General features: G+C 41.9%; 1 protein-coding gene across 3 annotated transcripts in view; it reads left to right on the forward strand.

Moving 5' to 3' along the window:
• The first annotated feature begins 2,287 nt into the window (after nucleotides 1-2,287).
• Nucleotides 2,288-27,252, forward strand: part of unc5c (unc-5 netrin receptor C) — a 111,529-nt gene continuing 86,564 nt past the window's right edge. For 2 of the 3 annotated variants that reach the window (XM_034204571.1, XM_034204580.1), the window contains exon 1: nucleotides 2,288-2,921. In XM_034204571.1, coding sequence (XP_034060462.1) covers nucleotides 2,804-2,921 — 118 coding nt within the window. In that variant the 5' untranslated portion in view covers nucleotides 2,288-2,803. The remainder of the gene's footprint in view (nucleotides 2,922-27,252) is intronic. The other variant, XM_034204588.1, reaches the window with a different exon arrangement.

The raw sequence follows: 27,252 nt of genomic DNA on the forward strand, positions 1-27,252 counted from the left end.
CAGCCTGAATGCATCACTGTGGAGTCAGCAACCATCCATGAGGAATACATACAGCACCTTGTTCAATCTATGCTTTCATGACATGGCAAAAGAAGCTTGTTCAACACATATGATGCTTTGTGTAGAACATACAATATGTACTATCATATTGAAGACCCACACATCGGCTATAATTCCCATCCTAGAACACTTTGAGTGAAGAATAAAAGCAATTTCATTCACATCTTACCTGAAATTGAAATGCCAGCAAGATGACAGCTTCTCTGACATCTCCGTCCATTAAAAATAAAATGTTGATAGAGGGGAGATGGATACCATGCTTCCTAAATTAGATTGAAATTGTGAAAGTTTATTACGTTTCATTTTAGTTCAGAGATAGTGTCAGGCTCATATTTCACATTAATCATGAAATACCGGGGGCATTGCCTATACATCTGTCATGCATATGTGATTACTCATCAGTCTTTTATCAGAATAGCTCAAACAAATGTCCCCCTTCAATGCAAAAGCATGTGTCTGTGTGTTCCAGAGTATGTCTGTTAGGCTGAGGTCGTTATTGATCAGGTTTTGTGACATGCTATTACTACTTCTAAATAACAATTAGAGTGACAGAAACAAGGGCGAGCGCGGGGCCCGGTCAGATAAATTATGCCTTCCTGCTGCAGCCCCTGCGCTAAATTAATGACGATTTATGTTCTCAAAATACACAGAGACAAGGAAACGGAAGCACCTGTTTGCAATGCACTCTGGTGAAATGATACTCCAGTGCTGTTCTTAAGTTTGGAGGTGCTTTTACTTGAATATTATTATAGTATTTTAATGTTTTGCTACTTGATACTTATGGAGAGGAGAATTATTACAATGTTTACTACTGTTGTAGTCAGAGGTGGGAAGTAGTGCACAAATACTTCGTTACCGTACTTAAGTAAATTTTTCTGCAGTATACTCCACTACTTATTTTTCTGACGACTTTTTACTTTTAACTTTTGAAAACCTGTACTTTCTACTTCTTACATTTTCAAAACAGGTTAGTTACTTTAGTTTGAATGTGTGTTTGGTGGCGTGATCATTATTACTAAGAGTCATTGCGTGCCTATTGATTTGAATACGATCCGTGTATCCATCATTTCCTGGTCTTCTCTAAAGAAGAGGGACCAATGAAAACGTTGTCATGTTGCCGTTGTTCAGCATGGAAACATTCATTAGCTAACAATGATATTATTGTTCTATTAATATAAAGGGAGGTCAGGTAATCTTTAAAACAGTTGGTAGTTATGGGTACTTTTTACTTAAGTATACATTTCGAAGCCTACACTTCTTTACTTTTACTTGAGTAAAGAAGTTTAGTCAGTACTTCTACTTTTACCAGAGTATTTTTAAATACGAGTATCTCTACTTACTTGAGTAAAGGATGTGTGTACTTTTGCCATCTCTGGTTGTAGTTGTTATAAACAGGGGAATTCAGCAGTGACCAAACCTGTTTTTTGTACCAGTTTGTAAACATGTTAATTTCTGCTTTCAAGTTGGGCATTTAACATTGGGATTTGATGATTGATTTGCTTTTGGAGCCAGCCTTAAATGGGCATTTGAGGAACTGCACTTTGTAGCACCTCTGCATTGGATTCATCTTTCAGCACGGGAGATAACCACTTTTTTGGGGGCTCCTCGTCATGTTTGAGATGTTTTTAAGTTCAAAGAAGTTCCGCAGAGAAGACATGTCCTCTTTAAAATACTCAAATGGTTTGGTTTCACTGTTTGAAACAAGAGCAGGTCAAATTATCCAATATTTATTATTTCAAGACCGCTCCTTTTATCTTGTGACCCTTAGAAGTAAGCTTGACCCCTAGGTTGGAAACCACTGAGTTTAACTATAAAAACAAACTTGAAATGCATTGAGGTATTTATATCACACTCTTCCACAACTTACATATCAAATCAATCAACTGTGGCTCATATGTAATTCATTCATGTTTTGAAATAAATGTAGAGACCAAATTAAATAAAAAGTAAACTGATTGGGGTTAGGGTTATTTAGAGAGTCTGAAAAAAAGTGCGTATTTAGAGAGTCGGAATAAACACTAAAAAAGGAGACAGATAACCCACAAGCACCTATTTCTTCAAAGAGAATTTGGTACGTAATTTAGAGGTGTAGGCATAACCAACTTCAACGATCGCCACATTGAGCTCAAGGCTTCCATAAATCATGCAATCTGAAATGATGCCATCCATTCCTCGCTGTGTCCGGGCCAGGTTTTGAGACAGCGCTGCCACTTGCGGAGCACTTGGATTGGCTGAAGGAGCAAGGTAGCCCGCAGAGACTGCTCCTTCCCCCGGTTCAGTCCCGTCAGTGGAGCGCGAGGCTCGAAGCACGCACACACACGGTTCACACATACTTGGCTGCACGCGTGAAAGGTGCCACAGAGAGAGTGGACTCACCGGAGGACTTTGATTTTGTGTGTGGGAGTAATCGGAGCATGAATTGGGCATCAAGACATCGATCCACACCTCTAGACAAACCAAGTGAAGCTTTCAAAGGAAAAGCAAACGGAGACAGATTTGAATGCAACATCCTTACAGACGGAGGGCGATGCACTCGCCTCTTGTTCCATAAACTGTCACAGTTTATATGAATGCCAAAACACCGGGCTGGATATTTTTTTTGCAAAGCCAATTTGCTGTGCGCTCGGTGTGTTGAGGGGTGACGTTTGGACCGTTGCGCACAACAGCGAGCGAACATTGCGCGTGATTGAGCGCAATTTCCAGAGACTCGGACTTGCCTCAGAGCGGAGTTTGACTCCTCATCATGGGGCACGGTGCACAAACTGATAGAGGAAGAGGAAGAGGAGCGAGATCCTCTCCTGAGATGCTGACCCTGTCCTGGCTTCTGCTTTTTCTCCTGGTAGATATCGGAGTGGCTCAAGGTAAAGTTAAAAGTGTATATTTTACCTGTGAACTTGGTTTCGAAGTTTGTTAACTCCTCGAGGCTTACAGCAGGGGTGTAGTGGACCGGAACAATCACCTGAAGTTAGTTTACACACACTCTAGCATAAACAATATATTGACTCACCTTTTGGCTACTAGAGAAATCAAGACAAGCCTGTGTACAAAAAAAGAAGGCCTAAGATTTAAACTATAAATACTTTAGCCTAAATATGAAAAACCATAAAGTCAAACTAACTCTTTGCTGGAAAAAAAGAAAAGGTGAACAAAATAAACCACACTTTAATTTAAAATATATCATTTTCTTTATTCAGTTGTGAAAAACACAAGTGGCTGCTATGTGTAAAAATAAACAGTCCCATTATCACATCTGTTTCCTTAGGAAAATAAATCAAGAAGTGCTGTTGTGCTCCAACAGCGCTTCCAAGATAACATCAAAATAAAATTGAGCCCATATTTAGGTAACTTGTTTTAGATCTTGCTAAAATGTATCCTTAAAGATTGTTATGCACCATTAGATTGACAGCAATAACAATGCAAATTCTGAATACTATTACTGGAGGTTACATTTAACAAATAGACCATTATTTCCCTAAATATTTGGAACTAAATTATATTAACATTCTGTCTCATGAACCAATTCTCACTGCTTCTTATGACATTTCTTGCGGGCATTAGAAAACTATAGACGCTTGGATGTTCATTCAATAGCTTTTTCCTTGGTTTTCAGTTTGAAAAATTACAGGCAAAATCGTTAATTACTGGCTATCATATCTTGACATACATATGTGTAGTTAATTTAATTCCTAAATTGGATGTCCATTATTGAGATCCTTAAAGGACGATTTGTGTCGGAGTCCAATGAAGCTATTAAATCTTCTATATTAAAAAGTCTTGACCTTTGCTCAGAGGACAGGTCTTTATTAGAACTGAATAATCGGTATGTTTGAGATGTGGAGTGGTTAAGTGTCTGAGGTCCTTTTAATTCCCCCCTCTCAGTGTATTCATCTTCAACCAGTGAGTATTTTAACCCTCATTCGGTTCCTCCAGCCTTTTCCCTCAGAAAAGAGCCGTCTGTTGAAAGATGTTTTTCTGTGAGCCGTAGTAGCTGTCAGTTACGGAAAGCATTGAGATAATGCCACAACACCTGAAGCCATTTACTTAATCTGCTCTCTCCTGAGTGGGATTGTCTGTCAAACAAAGGGAGCTCGGAGGAAGCCATCTGTGAGAGAGGTTAATGTTCAGTATGTGTTTGTGCATGTGTGTCAGATGCCAGATGAAGTGTGTATGCCTCTGGATTTAAGGTGGTATGTCTGCTCTTTCTGAATGAACTATGGCTGAAAAACAAGACGAGATGGGATTAAATGAGCAGAATGTGGGCTTGCAGACAGACTTCAGCAAGGAAAGGCTTACAGAGGCAGATTTCTCAATGATATGACATGTTTTTTTTGGAAAGTTCTGGCTGCTCATGCAAAAGCAACACAGGCTTAAATTGGGTGTCCGAGCACATATCCTAGACAGCCATGAGGGTCTGTGAGCAACCTTATCTAGCTGCTCTAGACCTTCATCTCACTCCTACATAGTTAATGAGCAAGAGAGGGCGAGGAAGAATGAAAAACAGCACAGGTCCGGTTTCTGAAGGGCAGGGTGAGATGACATAATACCCATTTCTAAACCCCAGAGAGCCTCTGTGTCATTGATGGGAATACGAACAAGGTCCTTTTCTGTCCATTAAGAAGTCAATACAGCAGGAGAACATTGTTTGAGACTAATTAATGGGCCCCGCTATTTTTGGGCACTGATGAGCTCTACACATTCCTAAATCACTGGAGAGTCACTTCCTCAGTGTAAAACTACTGGTGATTAAAGTGGCTCACTTACCCTGGCGCTCCCCGTACAACAAACCCCTTCCCTGCATATTTTATTTTGGAGTCATTTTAATATGTGTATACTTGGTACATTTCATTTGGCTATTGCAAGTTATTTTGAATTCCTGACGTTGCCTTTTGAGAGGACTCGCTCTCACCCTGTCTACAGACTGAAGTGAGTGCTGGGAAATGAGAGTGCTCATTAACCTGCTGAACTCTTGACAAAGGAGACAGGTTTAGACAGATATAAGCTGGGAGCTGCCAGAAAGGTAGCAGGGAGCTCTGTGACAGTAGCTTGATTGGGAACCCTTGGTGCAAGAACAGATGTACTCCTGGTATTTTCAGCACACCGGCAGAGCTGAACAATATGTGCAGTGTCCGTATCTGTGTGCATGTTGTTGTAAAAGTTGATGGAGGATGTCAAGTTGTTTTGGGAATATAGAATGAGGAATGTCATGATGATATGTGAAGAAAAAAAACCAGCAGGAGATGTTTAAAACAGTTTTTTCTTTTTGGAGGAGGGAAATGTAAAAATAATTTTGTAATTCTACTGGGTGAATCTGAAATGTTAGAATTTGTCATCCGGGAAAAAGACTGGTCAGTGAATCAAGGCGAGAGCTACACTTTCTTTATTGATTTCACATTGAAAAGCTGCTTCAGGGAGGTTGAAAATACCTGCAAATGAAGACACCGTTTAATATGTTAAATATAGGGATGGAGAAAATTACATTTTAAGTGTTGACCAAAATATAACCTACCTCTGAAATGTTTAGGGCTGCTCCCTGGTAATTAATTTGTTGAATAGTTAGTCCTTTTGGTCTTCGTTGACTTAGGTTTCTTTAGCCCCTTTCGACAAGCTGAATGAGTCATCCCTGGTAAAGTGGTGCTTTTGTCTGGTTCTTTGAAGATAAACTCAGTTTTTCAGATCTATAGATTAAATCATCAATAATTGCTTTGTCAATAAAATTGTGACGGCACAATTGTTTGTAAAGATGATTGTAGTGCTTTAGTCCAGCACAGCCGTAGACGTGTTACTGTATCTCTGTGTTTGAGCAGTAAAGTAAAGTTATAAAAGTATAAAGTCCAGCCCTGTGTTGAGGGATTCCTCAGATCAGTTCAGTTTTTCCACAATGCTGCTTTTATGTCTCTCTCTTCCGCTTTTACCGTGTTACTGTCTGTGCTGCTCCCCGCTCTCTGATGATGTGTCCTCTGAGGACTGTTTGTGGAGAGAATGTTAAAGTTTCTTTATTATATGTAGCTCTGAAACATATTGTGACTCAGTGCACAGTAGGACTTTGCTATTTTCCGTCTTTACCACACGCTTTTTAGAGTGCAGGTAACATGAATGTTATTTCTATCATTATTATTCTAACAGGCTTCCCTGTGGCCTGACAACTGGCTCCTTGGGGGCCGCTAACATTACAACCATTGCGGTCATTCTATAAACAGGGCCTGTATGCACAATGAGCACATTGTGAGTAAGGCGCAGTTGTAAATTACAGACTGTGATAGCCCTTTGCCAGGAGCCATGAGCTGGCAATATGAAACACTTACAGTCAAGCAGTTTTTGTATGTAATTGATGGAAATTTAGATTCAGTAACACACTCCCTCACACACAGGTGAAAGAAGAGGGCAAAGTAAACAGTGTGTGTACCATATGACCGTGTTGAGTGAGGGTCAGAGGTGCTGCTGGTTGCTAGCTGAGCCACAGACGGAGCGTGGTAGCGAGTGATAATTACTGTGAAAAGTGGCTGCTGAGTTTGCTTCCCTGCTTCACTTGATGTCATATACTATTCTTATGATGACAGGAAATATACATAGAGCAGAGAGGGCTGGGAACAGTTCTGCTGCAGTCATCTGGTGGATGATATATTTTGTGATGTGCTGGTGGAGGCAAATACTGTCATTGTAGTCGGGATTTTAGAAATACTGAGGTCATGAGTTCATACGCAGCAGCCTCAGAAATATTTGACTAGCCAACAAAAATCCTTTGAAATATTGTGAATCTTATAAAAACAGAAATCACAAACAAAATGTTTACTTAAAAACAAGATACAAATAAAAATGGTCTAAAGTATATTTTTGATCTTTTCCCACAATGATCTGATAAACTACATTATTGTATTATATCCGAGTTAATTTCTAAGTATAATCTCAAATTAGTCCTTAAAACTAAATATAATTTGTGTACGATAGCTAAATGTGAACTCATCCCCTGGTTTTTAAGATCAATAAACGCTCAGGGCGCATACAGAAGACCTCAGTGTCAACCATTTCTGATGAAACAGACATAAGAAGTTCCCAGAAGCAATCTTAGTGTTTATTCTGCGTGTTTATGCTTTCTGACCAGCCTGCTTGAAGGATGCCTCTTCCAGTAAAGTAAACATACCCCCCCCCCCTCCCACCTTTTCTTTTTCCTAATGAGGTTTCTGTAGGAGGTTTGCGTGCCACTTTTATTTGTTGCTTTCATATTATGGGCATTGTGAAACTGGTGCTTTGCAAATAACCCGACCGTCGGGGAGTGTAATATGATTTCTGATTCCTGTGCCATCTTCATCATCTCCATCATCTCCCCCCTCCTCCCAGAGAGGCAGAGGAGAAAAGGACAGGAAAATAGTTGCAATGTTGAGAGGGAGATGAGGGTGATCGCAAGGACACAAAAGAGGCAAATGGGACAGAAAGATTAGTGGTGAACAGTGGAGAGGAAGCTGGAGGAGAGAGAGAGAACAGGGTGAAAGCGTGATATGGAGCGAGGACGGGGACAGACAGGGAAGGAGAGGAGAGTGTGTCATTAATCACCCGGTGTGACACTCTCAACTACAGGGGAGCTTCACAGTGCAACATTCACTTCTATTAGCAGTCCATTAGCAGAGCCCGGCACAAGTAGCAGCACTTGACAGGCAGGCCTCTGCCAGAACGGCTGACCTGTGTCTCCACACAATGTATCGCACCACCTAGATAGTGTGTGTTTGCTAAGAGTTTGAGTATGTCAAAGTGTAACACAGGGCATGCATTACCGTGACATATTATGGCACGTCTAGCTTTTTAGGCTTTTGACGGCAAATGAAAATAATTGTGTAAAAAGGTCTCACTTTCAATTACCGTATGAGAAAGGGCATAATGGTTCTAAAGATGATGATGGTGGTGGTGCTGACCTGATTTCCTACCTGTGATACCCCCTCTGCCAGAAAATTACTCTTCAAAGTGGAGAGGTGGCTGATGCATTAGAGCTACAGTCATTTGTCATTCAAAGGCTTGTTGGCCTCTTAGTAGCCAAGAGCCCGGTGATTACAGGATCTCAGCCAAGGGGGAAGGGGGTGTGCACCACTGTCCCTGCTCTTGATCTGCAGTTCATTTATGATTAGAGATCAGAGCAGACAGTCAGAAAATCTGGGGTTGAGGGGGGGCAGAGAGGAGCACCAGAGCCAAAGGGGGAGAGAGAAGTGATTATGAGTTAAGTGGCCCTTCCCATGCCATTATAAGAAGCAGGGCTGACAGAGCACATCACGAGTGAGTATAAGTACACACTCCACTTCTGCCCTTTAATTTGGCATCATGGCCTCCCCCCTGTTGCTCAACCACTAATGTCCTTCCACATTTTTGTTTTCCTAACAGGAAATCAGTTAAAGACATGTCACTGCAAAGGCAGGTAAATGGGGAGTGACTTTAAGATAGGAACATTTCTGAAAAGTTAACACTGTCATTTCATTTTTTCGTACTCATTTACTCTTATATAGTGCATATCTCTTATCAGCTTTTCTCTATGTTTGTTATATAATTATATGCTAATCGTCTCCATCATTTAGCTGCTGTAATCATCTGTGGATACAGCAAAAATGAATGTCCTGTACTGTTGCCACACATGCTCTTCTACCTAGCAAAGAGGATTAGGGTACAACATAGACCGAGTTAGGGGGGGATTTGGGATGCTGCTGGAATGCTGCTACTCTTATGCATGCACACAGACACTATAAAAAGCTCAAAGTGCTGATGAGCAGTAAAAGGCAGAGTTAGTGGGAATGTTGTTATTTCCCCAATGTCCTTTAACATTGTTCCCTGCCGTCTTGGTTCCCCGACCCAGTATGGAGCAGTCTGGCGGATAGCTACTTCATAAAGTAGCAAGCACAGTCCTAATATGGCACAGCGAGATAATAGAAGCTGCAACAATAGCCCGGACATTTGGGCCGAACATGCACTGCATGCAGTTTCAAGGTGTGAGATAATCCCAGTTTATCTCAGTTGTTGCTATCTATGGGGCAAAGAAGCAGGTTAAAAACTGGGAGCTCCCTTAAAATAAAATGTTAGCCATGTTTGGAAATGCTTTTTTGAGAATCGGCTGAAAAACATTCCTAGCACTTGAGTGTAGGCAAAATATATAGCTACTGCCAGCACTGATTGGTTAAGCATTAGCCAGGCTCTGTCCACACACAAACAAACAAGTAGTTTGATTTTGTACTTCCAGAATGATTTTAATCTAATGTCAAAAACAATTACACAAAAATATATTGGAGAGAGTGTAACATGTGTCCTATACCCTCAGCCAGAGCTACTTTCGATCCCACACACATCCAGTGATTCAGCGAAACTAATCTCACCTACACATGTTCTGTACACAAGTCACATACCTTTTAACTGCAGACAGAGGCATGAACACAGCAGTAGAAATTGCATGAAAAACAAACCTTTGAAATGTAGACATTGTCACTTTGATAGATGATGACATCTATCACAGACTGTTCTAAATACAGTCTAAAGCACACACATCTTTATCTCAAGGAGCTCTTCCAATCGTGGGCTCTGTCGCCGCCGGGGCACCTTTGAAGTTAAAGCCAGCCTATATGTTAGGGTCTGATGAGAAGGGGGAATGTACCACTGAGTCGGTAATGAGTGAGATGATCTCAGCGGTGACTCACAACACCTGAGTCACACTCACTGCGTGGAGGCTTTGGCAATCACCTGAACTTTCACATCTCTATGGAAATCCAGCCTTCCCTCCAGAAAGGAAATACAGCTGCTATCTTTCCCTCTGTTCTGACTCTGATTGACAAAGCTAAACCCTTAATCCTGGCTTTGCCCTGTCTTGTGTCTTTGCCTGAGCCTCACGAGTGGAATGGGACTAAAGCAAATATATAAAAGCCCTTGTGAATAATAGAAACAGTATTTATTTATTATAAGTCATTTGCAAAGCTGACGTGTGTATTTTGTGAAACCCTCACGTGTTTTACGCATTGTACTGTATGTACCTGCAGACTGGAGCTTTTACTTAGTTGTGTTGTTGAATGTGTCACATCTCTGCATTGTGGAGAGCCCTGGTAGTTTCCAGACGCTGCACTAATGTCTTGTTGGGGTGGGCTGTGGTATATGTATATCAGCAGAACAGAGAGAGGGGGGAAGGAGGGAGGGGGGGCAGGTATGGGACCACTGGTCCCGGCTGAAACATGAGAGCAGGAGACCCACGCTCCCCATTTCCTGTCTCCACTTTATCAGCATCTTGCTCTCTGTTATTTCGGCGCACTTAAAGCATCCGATGAAAGCCTTGCCACAGATAAATGTTTGTGCCTCCTTGTATTTTTATAGGGCTCAAATGAGGGACTTTATCCGCCTGCAACCCTCCATTCCCTCTTTTTGCTCCATTCCTGTGTCTGCTTTGAGATGCCACAAGAGAAGTTATAGCCTCTGGTTTACATTACGGTTCCTTTGAGATGTGCTTGGGACGCCTAGCAGGACAATGCTTGTTCTTGTTCTTCTAAAGGAATACATTTTTACAAGACGTAAGGGAAAGGCCACGAGAAAATAATTATTTGACCTCACCGCATTACTTTGTAAGAACTAATGATTTCCACCTATGGAAATGAGAAGTAATCTTCTTTTGAAAAGAAACCCATACTTGTGTCCTTAGCAGTCTGCACCCTTTCACCCCTTATCACTTCAAACAATATTTTCTTTTAGACTCTCATAATTCAGTTTGCTTCTGTTTTTTTAGCTTTCTGTATGAGCATAGTCTTTTGTGTGTGTGTTCTGGTTTGTCCGCATATGGAGCCATAGTGTGTATGCGCGAGTGTGTTTATTCAATAATAACAGAGTCCGAGAAAGTCTGTTTCAGATAAATCCGTGTGAATACCAGACCATTCATCCCCAGGAAATCAATCTTTCTCATAATTCCCCTCATTTTTCTTCCATCTGTTATCTACAGAGCTGCCAAACAGACTTTTAAACAGAGCAGACCATTACCAGAGGGCAGAATTAAATGTGTGTCACAATGCCAGCCTGTATAGTTGTTGTTCTTACCGAGTTAAATGAGGTGCTAAATTAAAGCCTCACAAACGGTATGCACTGTTGTATGATTGAACCCCTCAACCCTCCATGTTGACAAGGGCAGAGAAAAGTCGAAATGTGAGTTAAGAGGATTAAAAAAAACATTATGCTTTTGAAACCATGAACTGGTGTTTGTGTCTGTTTTTCTGTAATTACTCTGTACAAGTCTCAACAAACACGGGGGAATTCATGACCAGCATCTTGGAAACATTTGGATTCTGCAGTCAGGTCTGAACGCAAAATAAGCGTTAACCACCCACTACAACCACCAAACACCCACCAACCCGTACACCCTACTGCGAGACCTCTTATTCTTCATTTTGGAGCTTTGTTACTGTGAGTCCAGTAATGGGTTGCAACTCGAGATTGCTGTTGGGTGTCAGCACTTTTCCTGTGTTTGTACAGCGTGTGTTTGTGAGCCTGTGTGTGTGCCATATCTCCACCATCAGTCCCCGGTGACCTAAGTACTGGCAGACAGTGTTTTAACTGGGGCAGGCTCAATGGGTCTCATTTAAATGGGGCCCAGACAGAAGCCCCACGGTGAAGGGTTACTTTATGACTTAAGATGTAAAGCACACTGTCGAGGCTGCTACAATTTGTGTGCTTGCCAGAGAAGGCAAACTGCACTGTATTGGTCTATACTTCAGGAAACTGTCAGGGAACCAAAAGGTTTAATGTTTAAAATCTGCCAAATTATTTGGTTCCGCATGGAGAATAAGTGGTTGTATTCTCTTTGAATTGAATACATTCTTCAGTTAATGAATACTATGGAGATGAGGTTGATAATGACAGAGAGAAATCTGCGCAGCTCCCAAAGTTCACTGCACAAAATGTCAGAATTCCTAATGAGCTCAATGTGTCAGTCCCTGCTTGTCCTACATGATGTTCGAACATAAAATGATTGAGCAAATCACATTTGCAACATTTCTGTAGTACAGCATGTCATCATCGGCTGAAAGAATGCCTACTTTAATACACTACTAGACAATATGTACTGTAGAACAAATGCCGATTTTCAAGTTTTGTAAGAGATTGGCAGCAAAGTGCTTCCAGCTGTGCATTGGCTCCCTTCAAGGAGCTAACCAAACAGTAGGCAGAAGATGAATAATGGATGTTGATGTGTTATATGCCCTGAAATGCAGAAGGAGAGGGAGAGAAAAAAAAGCAGGAGTTTTTCCTAAACCAGGTCAAATGGCTGCATTGGCCCTATTTTGTATACGGATGAGCATTCCCACAGTAAACACGACTCCTGTTTGCTGTTTCACATCTGAGGGCTCCAAATCCATCTGGCATGGAAGCCAAAATATTGGCCGTTACTGAGCTACCTGAGCTAGAACAAGCCTGCAGTGTTATCACAACATAAAGGAGTAGTTTCTACATTTACCACATTTTACAGATGTAATGCATAGTATTACTACTGTTAGTAATAGGGATCATAGGACAATATTTGTGCAGATCTATTATCTTTAATGGTAATACTGTGCGTTTATTGGGATTATGTTCTCCCTTGCTCTGGTAGGAAGTACACAGTGGAGGGTTTTGTTGAACTGCTCTCCATCAAGTCAAGGTAATGGAGAAATGAAATCCGAGTTTGGAAAAAATGAGCGAGCTTTGTTAGATGACAGGCTTGTTTCTCTAATTCCAGACCTCAATAAACTATGACCCCATACAGTTCCCCATCTGCACTGGAGTCAGCGCACCAACTGTAAACTGATACACCATAATGGCTTGCTGCAGATATGCTGGAGCATGTGCAGCGGAAACGGATAATTCAGCGGTGACACACCATGCATAGGGGTTCCCATGGTTTTTAGGCTGACGTCGGGTAAGACGATCTTTTAGGTAAAGGCAGAGGGGGCTACACTGGAGAGAGATGGTGGGGGAGTGTAGAGGAAGGAGCAGCGCACTGGTAAATCATACCTCCTGATGAGTTCCCTTCAGTAGCTGCTTGTTTAAACCCCATTCCTTACCCGGCGCATTTAGAAAGCTGCACATTACTAAATCATGGTATTTTTTGTTTTCACAAGTCTACAAAGGCTTACTAGCTTTCTGCTAGCCACATTTTTTTGTTATCGCTCTTTTTCCATGCCAAATGTTTTATTTAGCAGCATGCTCTAGCCCGAGACCTCGCCAACAAAAGCAATGATAACGGCCAAAGGATGAGTCAAGGAGGAGGTGGAGAAAAGGAATGAAACGAGACAGAGATAGCTACTCCTAAGCTGCGCGGCTCGCACCCACAGGATGAACACACTGAGAGCATCCAGGATTCAGGCACATTAACCCACAGCTATTCTGGGCGGTTTTGTGTGGCTTTTTGTTCGTGGAAAAGAGGCAAAAATCTGGTAAACAAATTCAACAATTTTAGGCAATCCAATGTGTTGTAAGGATTGGGCAGCTTTGAGCATTACCAACTCGCTTACATGCACGTTTCCAACCCCCTGCAATTTTTTGGGGAAATTTGACGGGGTAATCTGAGCCTTATTGTGTTGCTTTTCTGTGGAACACCAGATACCAGCGCAACCTGTTTTGGGTTTGGACTGCCATTTCTCTTACTGGCAGTTGTTTCCACATTGATTGAATTTGAGGGCGAGTGGCATGAGAAACTCAAGCTGGAATATTTACATTTTAGCTTCCATTTTGGTTATTTTGCCATAGTTTGTTTTAATAGGAGCTTGAGAGAAAGAAGTATACTGTTTGAGGTGTTTTTAACGGGGCATGTCAAATCCAAGGAGTGTCAGCGCAGCGGTCACTCTGTTAACACGCTGCTCTGTCTGAAGCCGGTGGTCATGGAGTCAAATGGATTGGTCAAAGCAGTTCCGACTCACACAGGCACCTAACAAGGTCAGGAAGAGGGGGAGGACAAAAGTGATCAGCGCTTTGATGGATTTGTCACAATGAGGGGATGTAGCTGTCTCACATCTATCAGTGGTTAAAGGGGTTTCACTGCTCAGGCTGTCACATCCAACTTTACTTATACTCTTTAAGAAGAGGCTGGGTGTCAGATGGGAAAATATAGTGTCAGAGCCTACAAAGAGTGTTTTTGTAGACGTTTACAAGGCCCCAGTTGCACGCACACAGACTATGTTCTTTGTATTGGGGTGGTCTCTTGAAATTGAAGCAGACATTTTAATTCAATCAGCCCCAAACAGCAATAATGGCCCCTTCCCCCCTAACACTCATTCATCTCACTGCAGTGATACAATTACGAGCTGAGCTGCATTGGCCATCTTGTTGTGATTATACGTGTTTACATGGGTGGGAGGTGTTTACTGTGGAAAATGCGGGGCCTGTCCTGCTGCCCATTTAGCTACTGGAGAAAAAGAGCTGCTGTTAGATTTCATTTATTTATCGTCTCCGGAACAGAGTTATAATTATTTTCTACCCAGCATTACAGTTGTCTTCCTGAGTCCTTGAGAGTCTTAAAATGAGCGACTTCAGTTTCAGCAAAAACAATGGCTTTAATGGCCCTACATGTGAGGACCTTTTTAGCATGTTTTCCCAATAACTGAAATACAGCTTTTACCTACTTTTGTGAGCTTTTTTTGCTTTTATAATAGATTATTTTTAAATATGGGCAATATGCCGATTCAAGTTTGATCCACAGGTTGAACATCTCAAACCTAGTACTTTAAAGTACTTCAATTGATATGCACTGTAATGAAGGTTAATAAAGTGTACAAAAGATATTTTCCTGAATGTAAAAATGTGCAAAGAAACTCTGTAATAGAAAATAACAATAAGATATTTCAAAATTAAAAGTATAAATAAAACCTGGATTTGATGGTCTTAAAAAAGTAAGTAAGTAAAAAAGTCCTTTAAACGTAACACAATGCATTCTATAAAGAGCAAAAAAAAGGAGTAAGTAGTTTTTCAGCAATCAGTCTCTTAAATTGCACAAGACTTTTCAAAAGAGCAAATCTAATCATTTGCCTTGCATTTCATATTTTTAAGTACCCATCCACCAGCGGCCTTGTATCTTCCCATCACTGCGGCTATCTGGTGATAACATTGCCTCACTAATCTTACTGATGGTCACATTCTCTTTTCAGGCCCCAGCACTCTGTTTTATTGGTGTAGCATTATGCACAGTGTTTTGACCATTGTTTACTCCACAACATGCCACTTGTTATCTTCTGCACCAAATGGCCATGTCTTTACCAATCACGTCTGGCTTTTGTCCACTTTTCCTTTTTTCACTGGAAGAGCAGCCATTTAGTGCAAGGGTCAGGGTTGTAATTGACAGCCACCACTAAACAAATCTGCCCTGCTCGGCGGTACACCAACCCCACCTCCTGTCCCCTCCCGCCACTCTAATCTAACTAATGCACCCATGTGTGTGCTGGAAAGTGAATTAAGCATAGAAAACTCAATACCTGATCCATCTGACGGAGCTGCCTGCGTGCACATTAGCAGTTTCTCTGCAGCCTCTGTAATTGTATTACACAAGTTGGCTGCTCTAACGATCAGGCCTTACACACACTTACACACTTATACACACTTGCCCTGTTGTCGTTAATCGCTGCCTTCGCTGGCCCCGGAGGCGTGCAGCGGGCCAAGAACGGAGCGATCGAGAAGGAGGATGATGAGGCGAGTAGTTCAGCCCTCCCTCAAGGCTGACATGAAATGAAATCATAGTCTGTGTCTATGTGTGTGTGCGTGCATATGTGGTGTGAATTTGGTACACAGCATCTTCTTCTTCTTTTATAGCTCTGTTGTCGGACTCTCTGTATCTGCCGCTTTGCCTTCTAATCAGTGTTTTTCCGGGCACTCCTGCTGTGTGGCCCGGTTTATTTTTCTGCCTTCCCACACATCCCACCGGCTGCTATCTGTGTACTGTCAGCAGTGCTACCCCATTGCCAGGGACCACACCGGGATAAGATGAGTTTACAATCTACTCCTTTCCTCCCCACTAATCTCCCTTGACCTATGCAAGGTTACAAAAACACATCTGAAGTATTTTCACATTATAGAGCAGATAAGCGGGGGAGAACTGATGAGATGTAGATGTATTAATGAACAATGTATTGATCCCATGAGGTAGTAAACACATACCTATGCTTCCCCTCCCTATGACTTTATCAGTGGGAGTCCAGCAAGGGGGAGGGAAATAGCGATGAGAACAAGAGAGGGTGATTAAAAGGGTTGTTGTGTTGATTTGCTGTGTGTTGCCATGCAAGCAACCATTTTCTCCGGCCGCACTAATGGAGACTTCAGTTTGAGTCCAGAGAGAAGCTCTTTAACATTTGATTCCTTCTAACAGGCTGATTTATAATGATGAGCCCCAGACTCTTCCCGCCGCAGCAGGGCATCACAAAGAGTCCTGGGAATGGAGGGAACTATATATAGAGACCACGAAGAGACTCGCTACAGGCATGAGAGAATCTGGCAGATAAATGGTGAAAGATGACCTCCCGCATAGCCCAGCCCAAGGCTCACAATGTATAGATGCACTGTGTTGTCCGAAAGACCTCTGTGACCTCTATATAACCACTAAGGCCCCCCCGTATTCCAGTGATACCCTACCTGCCAGATGACAACCGATAGTCAGGTCCAGTCTGTTTGCATGTGTGTGTGTGCATGTGTCAAAATCCCTCGGGGACGACTTGTCAGAGAGGTTATCAGATATGCCTGTGTGTGCGTACATGCAAACTCACATTTGTTTGTGTGCGGCAGTGTGTGTGCGCACATAACAGAGGTAGAACAGGGAAGAGCGGGTTTGGGCAGCTTTATCATGCTTATCTGAAAGGTCACTCCATCAGTGTCGGTCTGCACTTTACAGAACCTCCCCGTAGTCACCGCAAGGCAAACTGATCATGGAGACAGAGAAGAAGAAGAGGGTTGATAAATATTAGAGTTCACCTTGACATGTTTCACAGGATTGAAGGAAACTTCCCAAAAGATGGCAAAAGAAGATGCAAATTTAAAGTGCAATGTCTTTAACTTATCAAAGTAAACTTGAGAGACATGCGCTGTCTGCTAATAGCTCTGAAGAATCTAAGAAATTATCAATATTCATGGTGCTTTACTACATTTATGAAACATTGTAAAGCATTTTATAGTGAGTACCATCATACTTCATATATCCAGGACATTTGTTTTTCAAACCATGTTTACAAATGCATCATAAACCTATACTTATATTCATATATTATGTAATATAATAATAATGCATTATAAAAAGTTGTATGCATTATAACTATGACAAATGCAAGTCATCGGCAAATATTAATTAGTATCATGCTTAACTTTATGTATATATATTTTTTACATTTATTTTCATTGTTTGCAAACAGGCCAGTTCAATTCCATGTTGTTGGAAAATGAACGAAAGGGACGTGATTAGGGAACAAGCTTAAATAATAGTAAGCCTATGAAGGGGTTAGTAATGTTTGTAAGCACAATTATCTCTGGAGTGAAAAGGTGTAGAGGTAGGGGCTTGTCCTTCTGTGTCTACTGTGCACAAGCCTAATCTCTGAGTGACACTAATCCTCCTGGTTCTGCTGGTTATCCCTCCTCCTCCCATTATCCCCAGTAGGTATTCCCTCACTGCCAAAGTTCCTTCTGTGACACCCATCTCCTGTTTTCCCACTTTATCCCCTCCTCTGCCTCTCCTCCAGCACCGTGTTTGTTTTCGCCGTTGTGTCTGAGTGACATTAGCCAAAGTAATCCAATAGAAAGCTCGTCATACCCGGCGCAGGGTTCTGTGAGGTTGAGGTGTTTCCATGGGGATCGCATGGATTGCTAATTAAGCTCATTAAAGCTCGTTATTAAAGCTCGTTAAATCTCATCCTGACACGGTGGCGCAGCTCCTGGTGTCTAACTTTACTAATTTATACAATAATAGACACTCACAAACATGCACACTCACACAGAAGTCACCAGTATAATGCATTTTGGTGGGTGTAATTAAAGCTCTCAATAAGCCCTGCAGTTTTCCCCACTCCTCGGTTTGAACGGAATGGAAAGAGTTTTGTGAACAATATCATTTACATACCCAAACACAACCGTTTGTGGCTGTGCAGAGTTGATGTGAGGTTACTGTAAGAGGGAATTTAAAAAGAAAAAAAACTAGTTCCCTGACATTACCAGAGACAACATATCATTCATGAATGATTTGTTGGAGCCATGGGGGATATTTGAGGGAAGTGGAAGTGAGGGGAAAAGAAATACCTGACTTTTCACATACACACTGAACCGTGTTACTGTGTGCCCTTCGACCTCACTCTGAGTTTACACGTCAATTCCAAATAGTGTTCTTCGGCTGTGAGGGGGAACAGTAAACCATGTTTTTTGGGGTCTTCAGAGAGTTGAGTGGAACAGTGTGTAAGTGTGTGTGCAGAGAGAGAGAGAGGAAAGGAGAGCGAGAGAGACTCCTGTTACAACCTGAATCACCCCTTTGATGCTGACTGGCCTTGACACCAACAATGTGGCCTTTCACAGCCCTCACCCACCTCTGAGGAGCTTACCAAGAACACACACGTATCCAGTCTTTCTCTCTCTGTCACTTTGTCTCTTTGGTTTTCCTCTTTTATTTATTCGTGACCATTCACAAAGGAAATGGCAATTTAGCCGCAAAGAAAATAATGTCTTAAAGGAAGAGGAGCAAGATGTCACATGGCTTTAGTTAACAATTGAAAGCATCGGATTTGGCCAGAGATTCTGCATTTTCCCAGCAGAACCGATGATTCTTTGCAGAAATTGCATTGTAAACACTAGAGAAATGAAAGGATATTGAGCGGTGGTAGTGAGGAGTGGAAGCGGTCAGGGCCAGAGGGACACTAAGACACAGGATTTCTCCAGTGCCCCCTTACACTTTTTCTTTGTTTCATTTTTCCCGTAAAATATCCCCTTTTTTGCTCAACCGCTTTCGCCATTCCTTTGACATGAAAGGGATTTCAACCCTTAAAGTCTTTTTAAATGTATCCTTTGTCAAAACGGCTGTGGTTAAACAGTCTGTGAAGGAAGTCCATTCCAGATGAAAGTTGAAACACTCCAAGGGAGGTTCTGAAGTACGTCCTGCCTAGGGACATCCATCATTGACATCACCGCTAATTTTGGTGACATACTCAGCAAAACATGCCCAGCTGTGTGTGAAAGAAATACATGAACTCAGTGTTTCCATGTGATTTTTTTTTCTTTATCCCGTACTTTTCAACAGCTTACAAAGGCCAGCGCTTATATCAAACATGTGTTTCTTTAACGCTCCATGTGTGAAAGGAATTGACAGTGATTGCGCTGACAAATGATGTTTCCAGTTGAGTGTAAGGCTGATAAAACATAAATTCTACTACGAACTTAATCTCTGTTTATTTTAGGCATGCTCTGATGGAGCTGTTAGCATTAATTAGCATTAGCTCCTTCAATAATGCGGCCACATTTGCTGCCGTGGGCAGAGAGACGTTTATAGAGTTTGACACAACTTGACAGAGGTGAAGATCTTTCCCCAGGGCTGTGGCCTTCTGCGTGCCATAATGAGATAATGTGAGAGTGCAATGATGACACTGACCTGGGGTGTGTGCTTCTCAATCACACAACAGTTCACTAAATGGCGATGGTTATCAAAAGGTAGACGCGTGCTACACAATCATGTGAAAAAAAAAGACAGGAAATCTTTCCAGTTTTTTTGTTTCCACTGACTTCTCTTCAAAACCAACAAGATTCTAGTGGTTAGGACATAAGCTCCGTTTATTGCTGATGCTCTCGAGTTAAACACATCTCACAGAGCATGCTATTTCCTGAAGATGAATAGTACTCTGTGATGAGTGGAGCTAAATGCAACCAGTCATTTCCCCTGGAGCACGAGCCTGTGTTTAGGTGATGGGTCGAACTGAGGATGTGGGCAGTAGCAGTATGGCCTTGTTGGTGCCTCGCTGCCTGCTTCCTCTATCTCTTTGCCACGTGGAGGCTAGGCCATTAAAGCTGATGTTTGTCTATTTCTCCTCAGTGAATGACTTGTGTGGTTAAGACTCAGCCAAAATGACGAACCTAAAGATGACTGGAGCCAGATCCAAAGTTTCGCCATATTGATTTAGAAATTGGAGAGAAGCTTCTTCTCCTGATACTAAATGTTACATTTATTTTCAAAACCCTCCAAGCTGTGCCACCCACCTCAGGAAAACCATCTCTTGCCAGATGCCTTTCTTTTGTGTTGTTTTGCACAAACATTTTTGAGTGTTAGAGATGGATTTATACGGCCTATATTTCTAGATATGAGGGTCCATAGTGTGAATTGGAGTCGGTTTTCTAAATATTTGAAAGCATTCAAACATCAAATACGTCCAGGATTACTTTAAATGCAGTCCACTGTCATTGTTGTTCCTCAATCATTCACCATTTATATATTTATACTTTTTAAAGATATGTGGCATAAAATAAACCGTTGCGGCAATAGTTTCTTCTACACAATTTGTGTGGGAAAAAACCCAACAATGTTCTAATGTATAATCAATTAGAGCCAGGGTGATGATTAAGTTAGTTAAAGCCATTTACCACCTAATGTACAGTGATTACAGTAATGGCTACAGTGGACAGACAATCCTTCTACTGCCCATTGATTAATTAGGGAATCTAGTTTCCTCATTCTGTAAGCATTGGGTCAAGCCATCTACAGTCAGGGAGCCTTTGCGCTCCACCCAGCTGCCGCCTGCCTGCATCCACAGCTTCAGTGTTCAAAGGCTCATATTCCAGTCTTTCTGACTGGGGTGGTTTGCTTTGATAGTCAGGCCTGTTTACCACTTCATATCCTGGGGGCTAACCAGGCTCAGATCACCCTCAGATGAACTGAGGAGTGAGGGAAATATTCAACACAGCTGTGCTTTCTCTGAGGGCCGGGGCCAGGAGAGACATGCTGCTACGCTTTCAGGTACAGGGCAGGTCTCTCCTCTGAAGCTGTCTTCAGAGAGCCTGTTTGCATTTATAAAAATGTTTGCTTGGATACAAAAATAAAGATTTCCCCAATGGCTAGGGATGGGAATGAAAAGAGAGAAAGTGAGCTGGATGTAGATAAAATATCTTTTTAAGGTAGGAAGGCAGATAACCCAGCGGCTGCTAGGGAATATAGCAGCAAATCAAAGGTAGTGGTAGTCAGAAGACTCTGGCGTGCAAACTATCCTTGAGTAAATCCAGCCTGTCTCCCCAGAAGCTTAGATTAAGAAAAATTGTGTTGGGAATGTCGATACTGTACTTTTTTCCCGGCCTCAGTCATATGTCTTACACAGACTTGATGCTTAATCCCAGTTGAATAACAGTCACTCATCTTGAAGGTCTTCCTCTTTCAGTTTAAGATACACGTGTGATGGGGAAACATTCAGCTTCTACTCTTTTTTTTCCTCTGTTAAGATTTCTCTACGCCAGCTTTGTTGCTTTGACCAATTGTCCATGTCTGTGTGCCTGCACAACAAACCTAGGGCTGGCAGCAGCTATACGAGTGGCACAGGGAGTCTGCCGTGTAATGAATAGAGGGCATGGCTAGCTATTTGGCAGGAGTGGATGGGAGGGGATCGCATATGCTGTTAACTTGGGCAGAGTTAAGAATTATGTCAGGTAGTACGGAAACAGCTTTGGTCTGCCAATAATCAATGATCATCGTGTTTTCTGAACATTTGTGGTTTAGTTTTATTCTGCCGGCTGCTGGGCAGTTGTCCCTCTTGTGTGTTTGCTCTGTATGACCATGCCTAGCTCACTCTAATTATCAACCCATTCTTAATTCATGAGTTTGGCCTGGCAGATTAATGCATATGAGCTCCAATGTGTGTTTACCAAATTAAGGATTCATCATGTGGCTCCATAGTGGGCCTCCTCCACCCTTACCCACTTTCTCCATTCTTGTCATACACAAATCTAAAATGCGTATACCATACACATTAGGGCTGTGCAATTAATCGTATTTTAATCGCGATTATGATTATGGCTTGCGACGATTATGAAAACAGCATAATTGACAAAATACGATTATTTTGCTGGGTGCGCTTTCGCCCCTCCCTAAAAGCCCACTCGGCCACGTGGGAGTGACATGTGTTGTGAGTGTTCAGCGCGAGCGAAGATGTCAGAACAAGAGCAGCAACTCGTTAAAAAGAAGGGTCAAACTATTTCCACTATTTGGCTTTCAGGAGTCCGACGTGGAGCAAAATAAAGTACAGTGCAGGATTTGTTACCAGGTTGTGTTGGCACCACACGCTAACACAACCAATCTCTTTAATCATCTGAAATACAACCACAAAGTGCAATACGACCGGGCAGTAATACAACAAAAAGCAGATGCCCGCTCGACTTCATCCACAACATCATCACAGTCATCGATTCAGGACGCATTGTACAGAGCAACGGCCTACGCGACGAGCTCGCAGAGACACAGAGATATTACAGGTGCCATTACATTTCACATCGCTAAAGATAGTTAGCACTGTTAGCAACCAGGGCTTTAAGCAACTTGTCAACACGTTGGACAAGCGTTACGCGATGCCGTCTCGGTATTATTTCAGCAGGTCTGCGCTGCCTGCACTATATGACAAATGCCGTGGGGAAGTTGAGAGAGATGTGGCTTCAGCTGACTACTTTGCTACCACAACATACCTATGGTCTAGCCCAGGGGTGCCCAACCAGTCGATCGCGAGATGTGTCTAAAACTAGAACAACAATATTCTGTTTTATGTCCTGTAACATAATCTTCCTGTGCCAGAATAATGCACTTGAACGCATCAAAGCTTTGTGATTGGCCGGCGTCACCCCATGTGTCGGGGCGTGGCTGAGGGTACAGTACAGGTGGCAATATCGTCACCTGCCTGCGCTCATCTCTGAAACCAGACCATGTAAACAGGCTGGTGTTTCTTGCAAAAAATCTTTAAGAGATGACATGAGCAGCCCTACCAGCATTTGCCATGGTGGCCTAAACATTTTTATTTGGTCTTAAATTGTAGTTCAACATTTATTTCCTGTTACTTCTGGACCATGACGGTTGGCCAGCCTTCAACGTTTAACTGAGTGGAATATGTTGAATATGTTTTACCAAAATGTTGGCTATATGTTAAGGAGTTTTCAGTAGGTTGTGACAGTGCACTGCAACATATTGGATTTAATTTATTTTGGTCTCATTTATTTTTATTTATCATATTAATAATATATGTTTAGTATGGTTTTGGAAGTGCGCTCCAACATATTTGTTGATCTTGTTTATTGGTAAAATATTATTTGTTTTAAAGTTCAATAAATGGTCAATGAATAATCGTCAAAATAATCGTGATATCAATTATTGACCCAAATAATCGTGATTATGATTTTTGCCATAATCGCACAGCCCTAATACACATTGTAATTGATGCACCTACAATACTGCATTAGAGCCTCATATCAGCTTTTTATGTAGAGTATACTCCTGAGTCATCACTATTATACATTTACAGCATTTACATTTTGTCTAATTAATGCAAAACACGTTTAAGAAATGCAAATCTTTTGAATTGGATGTCTTCCATTTTGTCCTGGGCTTTCCATAATGAATGTACTGCCTAGCAGACAATGAAATGACTGTTGTCAAGAGAAGTGGAAATTCATGAGCAAGCAGTGAGCAAAAACATGTTGTGAGCGTATCCATATTGCCCACTGTGTTGCTGGCGCCCGGGCACTACCCCTGTTTTCATACACATCCTGCACCCCTCTGCTTCACCGGCCCTCCCCGTGTTCCTCCATATTTCCACTAGTTCTCTCCGTCCAAGCTTTGCCTAGTGTGAGTTCTGGCATGCCGGCCCAGCCCTGCCCCTCTCCGCTAGGCTCCACTTCCTCCCCCTGGCTCGGTGGCCTGGCTGCCCGGCGGGGGCAGCCTGCTCACCTCCGGGGCAGCTGGCATGCCTGATGGCCCCATTCATCAGACCTGAGGGAGAGGGTTGGGGGCCCACAATGGGTAGGGGGGGTTGCATCGTGGGCCTTATTGTTGACTTTATTGGGATAGTTATTAAATAAGCCATGATGACAGGGAAGGTAGAGGAATGCTTTCAACTCTCTCAGCAGGAGATGTCCCACACAGACCCTGGGACGAAATGGATGTCAGAAAGGACGGAAGGAGGGAGGGAACGAGCTTGGCTAACGGTTATTTTCTGAGTCCGAAACACAGTGGGGGGGGACAGAAACTGGAAGGGACATATTTACCAAGAGAGTGACTTTCAGGAAATGAATCATGGACTTACAGAAAAGTGGGGCATTAAAGAAACGAGCAGAGTTTTTATGTTGAAGGGAAAGATCACAGTTTGTCTTTAAAGACGGATGACTTTCCCTCGGCAAGGAGCTGGCAGCCCACAATATTGGGGCTGGTAGCTGAATGGCTTATGACTGAATGACAGAAACCCTACTGAGATTGGCCATTAACACACAAAATACACACACATACGCACACAGAGTCCATTGAGTGTCCCAGCAGGGGAGAAGACACAGCCTCTGGGCCAGGGGCCAGGGGCCAGGGGAGGGATCCAAAGGGCAGTGAAGGTCTCCCCACAGTTTCATATACGTCCAGCAGTTAACCATAGCCATGGGAAAATCCAGCCCTGTGCCTCCACACCCTCAGCTGCATTCAAGCCTAACAGTAGCACATCCTTGTGTGTGTGTGAGTGTGTGTGAGATTCCCTTGACCCTAACCCTGCCCCACAGCTGTTGAACAAGGGAAGAAGAAAGCCGTAGCACAGGAGAGAAAGAGGGGGACACAGAGAGAATGGACGGCAGAGATGAGAAAGCTTGAATGTGGTCCCCGGGGGCAAAATGAATGACTCACTGACATCCTTTTGGCTAGACTCAGAAGTCTTATTGCTCCGTACAATGCTGGAAAAAAATCTTCTACATTTCTCTTTCTGTGCTTTGTACTAGACTTTTATGCTAATTCTCTGAAGACCTTCTTGTATTCAAAATGACCTGAGCTTTACAGTAATATCTCAGGGTATTTTTAGGGGCCATTGAGTATGTGTTTTACAGAATATAAACACCACTTATCTTTGAAATGCAGAACAGGGCCACAAACCTTTTCAAATATTGCAACAACCATAAGCATAATTAAAATGCCTTCACATTTGTGAAATAAGGTTGACTATACAGAGCATCTCAATAACTATGAGTGCTATTAAAATAAAAATACTAATCAAAGCTCAACTTTCCCTCCCCCTGCTTATTATTTAGGCTACTTGTGTATTTGGAGAAGACCTGTCTGCCCATCACTGGAACCGTAACTCAATCAACTTAAAATAATTCATAGCAATTAAACCACAAGTTGAAATGACTCTTCGTGTCAGTTGCCAACAATTTAGATGAATCAAAGAAAACAAAACTGCACAAGCATTAATTAAAGTTTATTTAATCAAAGTACTAAAGACAAATACAATTTGAAAACATAAAAAGTTATGGTACTATGGTACCTCCTTGATTCTGACAATGGCAACTGAACAGTGTTCTTATTTTACTGTAGAAATATAACTATGGAAACATTAACAGATATCTGTCATTTAAATATTTTATTTATACAATATTAAAACCATTATTTAAATATTTTGCAGGCTTCTTTTATATGGTATTGGCACTATACGAAAAACTAACAACTTGCAATTGTCATGTTTTCAATTGAACTTTTCTGGTTGGTTTCAGATTGTTTGCATCTGATTATGTTCTCCAAATGTTTTGATGAAACAATTTGGCCAGTCGGGCCACTGTGTTGGAGACTGCTGCCATGTTTGTCCGGGAAACTAACAAAAGTAGCTTGTTAGGAGCCAAGTTTCCCATGAAAAAAAAAAGTTCCATGTACGTACTCACTCATTACAAATAAACAAATACAGCTGCCAGCATAATAAATTGCACTTCAAAACATGTGCACATGTTCAAGAACCCTTCTACCCTTCCTAAAATGTACTTAGAGGCATGCATGTGACCCTGACTGCTGTTTTTCATCCTTCCCCTCAGTCTCTGTAATTATCTTGTCAATTAACCTGGAGGTGGATAAATGACACTCTTGTCTCCTTCACCATCCTTCACCATTTCCACCGATGCCTCCTGTTTTCCTCTGGTTTCGATCAATGCACAGCTGCATGAGATGATCAAATTAAGTATATTTTGAATATCAGGAGATAGTTAAATTTAATTGAGCTAATAATGTCAAGGTTGCTTTCCCCCACAGAGCGTTCTTTGATACTTTCATCATGTACTGTTGCTTTTTTCCCTCTATTTTAAAACACTTATTTGTTAGTGGGGAAATGTATTTTCAGTTAAACCAAGTTCTTGGATCAGAGCTGTTATAAATTATAGACTTTCTGTGTCAAACATACAATTTTTGTTCAGTTAAGTTTTCATTTCCAAAATATCTATTCCCCTCCCTAGTCTACTTTGCGCTTTTCTCCTGTTTTACACCTTGATGAAATCAGACACCAAATGCTTGTTTCATTCAGTTCAGTGACTCATCCAAATGAATATAGACTTTTTGCCTTCATTTACTATAAGTTATGTATGCTGTGTGCTAGATCTGCAGCAGTCCGTGTCACATCTGCATTGGCTCAGCAGCGCAGACTCAGTGAATGAGCCTGCTTCATTGTATTCAGGGGAACAGGGACAGTAGCAGTCACATCTGGGCCAACGAACCACAGAGATTTTTGGACCAATACTGGATCCATCTCCCAGTGCAGAATACCTAACCTCAGCAACAATGACAAGCCCCTTATTGAAACCCTAAAAATAGTGTGAGAGGGGATGAATAACTCAACAATCTTATCCATTTTTAACAACACATGTGAAAAATGAAATGACATATGGCTTGGGGAATTGGGAAATATAGAATCTCAGATAGAGATTTGAATGATGAATGGCACATTTTATCCTACTGTGTCCAACATGTCAAGAAAATCTAGAATTTGGACATTTTCCACACATACCCCAAGGACATCCTGAATGCACTATACCTAAAAGATATTTTTTTCCCCACTTGTGCTTAAGAACTCGCAAACACATTGACTAAGTGTTTCAAAGATGAGTCTTAAAATAGAGATGGACAAGAGAGCTTGGACGGTCAGTGGAGGCAGGTAGTCAATAAGGAAAGATGGGCCTGGCAGCTTGCTTTTTTCCCTCATGCTAACTGACTCATTATTCTGTATCAACTCATTGGATCTCTGC

The sequence above is a fragment of the Gymnodraco acuticeps genome, unplaced genomic scaffold, assembly GCF_902827175.1.
Source record: "Gymnodraco acuticeps unplaced genomic scaffold, fGymAcu1.1, whole genome shotgun sequence".
Lineage (NCBI taxonomy): Eukaryota > Metazoa > Chordata > Actinopteri > Perciformes > Bathydraconidae > Gymnodraco > Gymnodraco acuticeps.